The following is a 7147-nucleotide window of genomic DNA, read 5'->3' as shown; positions in this document are numbered from 1 at the left end:
CTATCCTCTATGGTTGTGGTCTTGTCACCTCTGTTCACACTTGAGCCTCTGTTTATTTCCTTCAGCAAGTGGAAACTTGCAAATGGAAACTTTTAAAGTGAATATTTGACAATAATATCTTTAATTTCCGTTTATTACCAGGGTTAAAAGTGAAACGTTTGCATATGTAAATAAAAACATATGGGTTTCTAAGTTTTCTACTGATAGATTTCTGTCCCTAAAAGTTAAGTATTTCCCTTGCAACTCCTGCGGCGGCTTTAAACCCTGCAACCCCGCCCCTCTGCACTATCACATGAATCCGGACTGAACGGTGGATGTGAAAAAGTTTGGAAGTCTCGCTGAAATAACTTTTTTTCAATTGTTTTCACGTACGTGTTTATTTCTTTCACTCGAGGGGCTTTCGGTTGAAAGTTTGCATCGGGAATCGGCGCCTGCCTGTGTATGTCTTTCCCAGGCTCAGAATTATCCGACTTATTTTTCTCCTGCATTAATACAGAGAGAGAGAGAGAGAGGGGGCGGTCTGGCTTCTTGAAGGTATGTGGGAGGCATGTTGTGCACTGCTGTGATTGATTTTTGTCAGCGATCACTGCTTTAAGTTAGACTCTTTTGACTTCTTTACCCGATGTTCGGTGTTGTTTTCACAGCGGATTGACTTCCGAGATGTTACACACTGAAACAGGCGCACAACGACATACACACAAAAAAAAATTCTAGGGGTGGGGGTGTTGTTGGGGAGGTTGGAAGGCAAAAGAAGTGTAAACAAATCCGATCATAACGCCAACACGCATCTTGGTCTCAACTTTTTTTGTTATCCTCGTTCCTTTACGCGATTGGACTTTTTCGACAGATTTGTTTCGACACCAAACTTTGGCGACATGGACGCGCACCGCGGCGCGCCTCCGGCCGGGCAGCAAATCGTGCACGTGCGCGGCGACTCGCTGACGGAGCTGGAGGCCCTCTTCAGCGCGGTGACAAACCCGAGCAAGGCGGCCAGGCAGCAGTCTCTGCCCATGAGGATGAGGAAACTGCCGGACTCCTTCTTCAGGCAGCCGGAGCCTCGGGGCCACTCCAGACAAGTACTGACAGCCATAACTTTTTCTTCATCATACTCGCTACCAGAGACCAGAATAATACTAATACAATGAAAACCGATACCTAATGTGTGTCTGGAGTTCGTGAAAATCTATTAAATATGTGTATGAAATCCTATTTTTTACATTTGTGTAAAATAAGCAGCCAAAATATGAGAAACCCTTCAGTCTAGTGAGTTCCTAAACCAGTCAGAGGACTGGTCAGTTGGCTCATTTCAATATTGATTTTGATTTAGGCTGTTATTAATCTTTATTTCTCCTTCATTCACTCTATAAAATGTAAACAAATAGTGAATTAAAAAACAGTTTCCATTGCAGTTTCCACAGTCTGATGTATTGTCTTGTGTTTGTTTCACATACTCTGAATGACAATGGAAAAAGACAGGGCTTTTTAGTGGTTGAAATTTGGGTACTACAGTGGCAGGGCAGTGGCAATAAAACAACAAATATATATGATAAATATCAAAATACATTCAGATCAGTTTACTTAATCCAGTAAAAGCTTGAGACTTGAGAACTGATGCATTCATCTGACAGCCTTGAACATCCCTTCAGTTTTCAGGACTTTTGTGTAGCTGTCTTTGTACATTGTATTCATTGCCTAAAGAGCAAAATGATCTATCGACCGGTGATGGCAAGCTGTGGAAAAATCAGAGGAGTGATGAACATGAGTAGACCTTTACTTTTTCTGAAAATATTTGTTTTGTTACATCAACACTTGAAATGATCACATGAGTCAAGGTTCAAGTCATTGTATTTTAAGGTGTTTCAGATATTGTCCTGTTGTATTCAGCCTTTAGGATTAAATTGGATGTTTCTATGTACGGTTAAGGTGAACATGAGATGTTGAAGATTGAGACTAGAAAGCACAGCCCTTCGTCAACACTCTGTGTTCCAAAAGAGGCCTTTCCCATCACTTACATATTAATATTTATTTATTTCATGACTATTGTATAAGCTCTGTCTTAGATTTGTAAATGTGGCATAAACCGGTAGAATCTGTAGTAAAATAACTTGTAGTGATATTAACTAGATCTTCATGAGTAGTAAAGCACCTGGGTGTGAGAATGAACAATATTCCTGTTCCGCTTACTCTTGGTTATTAGCAAAACCTTTTCTTGTCCTGCCAGTTTAGGTTTCTGATAGTCATTGGTGACTTCATGGCAGAGTTGTTAACCCTGCTTGTTTCTCGTCAGGCCAGTTCGGATGGAGGTGTGTGCGGCTCTCTCACTCCTCATCACGTCCGCGCCCATTCCTCTCCTGCCTCTCTCCCAGTCAACTCCCTCTCCACTCAAGCAGCAGATGTAGCAGCAACACCAATCATACCTGACGACGTGCCACTCCCCCCTGGTTGGGAAATGGCCAAAACACCTACTGGCCAACGTTACTTCCTCAAGTAAGGTCTACCTTCAGTTTATCAGTGTCTGCGATCTGTTTCTCTGCAAGCCACCTCCTTCTAGCATCCTCAGTTTCACAGGCCCTCATCCTGTTTAGTTCTGCAACAAATGGTTTTGATAATATGTGGTTTCGATCAGAAAACGGTAAAAAGTACCGCAATTTCAAAGCTCAAGGTGACATATTTGAATTCTTTTTTCAGACTGTTTGTTCAAATGTTTAATTCATAATTAAATGATAAAAAAGGATATGTAGCAGTGCTGGAACAGACAGACATGCATAAGAGAAAGACTCACACTAATGAGTTGCATGGAAATGGAAATTATTTCAGTTCTGCTACCGGTGTGGTTTCATGAGAGCACCACACAGTCATGTCAAAGGCTACTCTAGTTTACATAAGTGTAAAGTCTAAACTGTGTAAATGTGTGTGCGCATCTGGTCCTACAGGTAAAGCAGGTCCGAGGCAAAAACGTGCCTCTTGCTCCTGATCCATCATGTTACAGTGCTTTGACAGATACAGATACGTTTAGACTTGTTGTGTGTTTTCAGTCATCGGGATAAAACAACCACTTGGCACGACCCCCGTCTTTCGCAGCTTCAGTCGGCTGCTGCACAGCATCCTATCTCTGGTGCCCCTGTCCATGCCCACTCTCTCAGCAACCCAGCACCCACTACACAACCACAAAACATCAACCCAGAGACAGGTATCACAATGCTTTTTTTGTTTTGTTTTCCTGCCCCTTCTCACTGTTCATTCTTTTTTTAAAGCACAGGCCTGCTTTATATAGTTCAGCTTCATCTCCAGTGGATCAGGGTGGGATTCCCATTTGGTCCCTGCTTCCACAGATCTGGTGATATTGGTGGGAATCGTCACATTCGCTGATTAAAGCCAATGCTGAACTTAAACGGCCTCACCTTGATGAAGTGAGGCTGTCAGATTTCCTTTCCAGAGAAATCAAGGGGTTTAAGATGTTGCTTTTATAGCTTGTTGGTCAGTTCATCCAAATAAAAATGACTGTGGTCTTTTTTGACTGTCTTTAAAAAAATAGTTTGATGTCCACTGATGCAGTTTTTGCTCTCTGTAACCACTCTTGCTAATTATTCTGGGCATCAATAAATCCAGTACATTTTTCCAATAAATAACAGAGAAAAAGGATACAGTTCATGGAAAAATAAGACTTTAGTGCTAAATATCCACCTCAGGTGACTCAGACTTTGGGAGCCTTTGGGAGCCTCACATTAACACATTAACTTTAGATTTGTTTCGCAATACAATTTTGCACAAAACACGGGCTGTGGGTTTTGAATTTTGTTCAGTTATGTATCAACAGAATAGTAGCAGTAACTGTTTCAGTGGCAATAGTGATTGACAGAAATGATCAAATTTCAAGTTTGGAGGTTTTTATTGAGTTTTAGCTCGTTCTTTTTTTCTGGATGTAACATTTTGTTTTTGGTTAATTCTCACAGCTTTTTGTCACAACAGGAAGCTGTTTTCAGTCAAAAATATTATGTACACTACCTGCTGAGCTCAGTTAGCTACCTAGTGGACTAAGTGGTGCAAAACCTAAAAATTCTAATATTTTATCCAAGAGTTGGTAGAGACTGAAACTGAGCTAATAGAGAGTGAATATTTGATTAATATTTCCCAGATAATTAAAAGCACAACTCAATGTGGATAAGGTTAATGTGTGTTAATACCTGTTTCTGTTATATCAGCTTTCTTTCCAGTTTCAAAACCTTCCATTATGTGTTTGGTGGATTGTCCAGAACAACTGGAAATCATAAACAACTATTTACAGTGTTTCTGTAAATAGGTAATGCAGTTCATGTTTTTAGTGTAATTTAGCTGAACGGATCCTTTAAGAATAAAACCTAGCAAGCACTCTGGGCATTAATAGTGTTATATTCTCACAGTGTTTTACACTTGCTGAATTCAGGCAAAATGCACATACTGTAGGTTGGTACATTTGTACTCCACAGGAAATGCTGTAATTATTTACCCACTAACCTTCACTTCTACTCAAATAATCTCTACTCAGTAGAAGCTACACAGACACACAACACTCCATGGGCTCCATCTACCATTTGCCTTCTCACTGTGTACTTTCACTGCTGTTCAGGTCCACTGCCTGAAGGCTGGGAGCAGGCTGTGACTGCAGATGGAGAGGTGTACTACATCGATCACATAAATAAGACCACCACATGGGTCGACCCGCGTCTAGGTAGCACACTATCAAATTTGTGTCTCCTGAATTGACAATTCTTGTTTGTCAATGAGAAACATATTGTTCCACCATCACAAGTTGCTGTGTGGCAAAAGAAAGATCGCAAAGTTTTGAAAAGTTTTCCTCATATATGTAATTCCTGAAATTTCTGTGTTTAACCTCAAGAAAATGTTTAATAGTCAAAAAGGTATTTTTTATTTATTTTTTATTTTTATATAAATCAATCTTATGTTTCAGCTCAGAAGATGAACCCTGGCATCCTTGGTTTGGCAATGCAGCAAAGACAGGAAAAGGAAAGGCTCAGATGCAAGCAAGGCATGCCTCAGCAAATCCCATCACAGGTCATAAAAACTCTGATGCAAAATTAAACCATTTATTATCTGTGCAGTAAAGAAATGTTCTGTGTTATCTGGTTGTATTATGCTGTATATTGAGCTGAGAGTCCATAATAGTAGTCTCAGACCATAATAAAATTTTACATTAAGTTATATATACTGTACCAGTCAAAAGTTTGGACACACCCTCTCATTTAATGTTTTTTTCTTTATTTTCATGACTATTTACATTGTAGATTCTCACTGAAGGCATCAGAACTATGAATGAAAACATATGGAATTATGTAGTAAACAAAAAAGTGTGAAATAACTCTAAATATGACTCATATTTTAGAGTCCTCAAAGTAGCCACACTTTGCTTTGTTGACAGTGCTGCAAACCCTTGGACTTCTCTCAATGAGGTTCATGATGTAGTCACCTGAAATGGTTTTCACTTCACAGGTATGCCTTCATTTGTGGAATTTCTTGCCTTCTTTATGGAGTTGGGACCATCAGTTGTACTGACAGCCCTATTTGACAACTGTTAGAATTCATATTATGGCAAGAACCAATCAGCTAATTAAAGAGAAACGACAATCCATCATTACTTTAAGAACTGATGGTCAGTCAGTCCGGAAAATTGCAAAAACTTTGAATGTGCAGTTGCAAAAACCATCAAGCGCTACGACGAAACTGGCTCACATTGAGGACCGCCCCAGGAAAGGAAGACCAAGAGCCACCTCTGCTACTGAGGATAAGTTCATCTGAGTCACCAGCCTCAGAAATTGCAAGTTAACAGAACCCCAGATTAGAGCCCAGATCTATGACACACAGAGTTCTAGTAGCAGACACACCTCTACAGTCCCTGACAAAAGTCTTGTCACTTATCCATTTTGTAGAAACAACAGTTTATAACCTGACTTTTAATTAATCCATTGGTTTTAGAAATGGCTCATATGAAAGCTAAAACCCTCCCAAATTATGTTTGATATACTAAAATAAATTTGCTTCACTGAAGAAAGATTGATCATTTAATGAACACAGAAAGGTCAGATTTTGGCAAGACAAAAGTCTTGTCGCCTACAGAAAGTAATGTGAAAATTGAACAAATCATTTACTTCAAATACAAAAATATGATGCATAACATCAGTGAATTAAGTACTGGTGCTGTGAGATCCATATTTAATATCTTGTATGACTTCCATGAGCTTGAAGGACTGCATCCATGCGGTTTGACAATGATTCATACAATTTATTGATGAAGTCATCAGGAATAGCAAAGAAAGCAGTCTTACATGCCTCCCAGAGTTCATCAAGATGCTTTGGTTTCGTCTTCCATGCTTCCTCTTTCATTCTTCCCCAGACATGCTCAATGATGTTCATGTCTGGTGACTGGGCTGGCCAGTCCTGGAGCACCTTGATCTTCTTCGCCTTGAGGAACTTTGATGTAGAGATGGAAGTATGCGATGGAGCACCATCCTGCTGCAAAATTTGACCCCTTTTATGGTTGGGAATGTAAGAGGTAGCTAATACTTCTTGATATTTTACGCTATTGATATTGCCTTCCACCCTGCAAATCTCTCGCACACCCCCATACTGGATGTAACCCCAGACCATGATTCTTCCGCCACCAAATTTAACTGTTTTCTGGGTGAATCTCGGATCCATGCGAGCTCCAGTAGGTCTCCTGCAATATTTGCGGCGGCTGTGATGTAATTCAACCGAAGATTCATCTGAGAAATCCACCTTCGGAAAAATCATTACATTCCTGATGACTTCATCAAAAAATTGTATGAATCATTGTCGAACCGCATGGATGCAGTCCTTCAAGCTCATGGAAGTCATACAAGATATTAAATATGGATCTCACAGCACCAGTACTTAATTCACTGATGTTATGCATCATATTTTTGTATTTGAAGTAAATGATTTGTTCAATTTTCACATTACTTTCTGTAGGCGACAAGACTTTTGTCTTGCCAAAATCTGACCTTTCTGTGTTCATTAAATGATCAATCTTTCTTCAGTGAAGCAAATTTATTTTAGTATATCAAACATAATTTGGGAGGGTTTTAGCTTTCAAATGAGCCATTTCTAAAACCAATGGATTAATTAAAAGTCA

The 7147-nt window shown here is 39.7% G+C and overlaps 1 protein-coding gene across 3 annotated transcripts; it reads left to right on the top strand.

The window, feature by feature from the left end:
* Positions 1 to 311: 311 nt before the first annotated feature.
* LOC311502915 (transcriptional coactivator YAP1-like) lies at positions 312 to 5255 on the top strand. 3 transcript variants are annotated; one of them, XM_084565363.1, is made up of 6 exons: positions 312 to 534; positions 848 to 1076; positions 2288 to 2487; positions 3036 to 3190; positions 4607 to 4708; positions 4949 to 5254. In XM_084565363.1, exons 2-6 carry the CDS (start codon positions 876 to 878, stop codon positions 5077 to 5079), a joined length of 789 nt encoding a protein of 262 aa, XP_084421489.1. In that variant the 5' UTR covers positions 312 to 534; positions 848 to 875; the 3' UTR covers positions 5080 to 5254. The 3 variants fall into 3 exon arrangements, with proteins under 3 accessions (XP_084421489.1, XP_084421491.1, XP_084421490.1); XM_084565365.1 differs by lacking the exon at positions 4607 to 4708 and having other exon boundaries at positions 4949 to 5247; XM_084565364.1 differs by lacking the exon at positions 312 to 534 and having other exon boundaries at positions 691 to 1076; positions 4949 to 5255.
* The last annotated feature ends 1892 nt before the right edge of the window (positions 5256 to 7147 follow it).

This window comes from Chelon labrosus (genome assembly GCF_963514085.1).
Source record: "Chelon labrosus genome assembly, chromosome: 17".
In the NCBI taxonomy this organism is placed as follows: Eukaryota; Metazoa; Chordata; class Actinopteri; order Mugiliformes; family Mugilidae; genus Chelon; species Chelon labrosus.
This window is presented reverse-complemented; position numbering and strand designations above follow the sequence as displayed.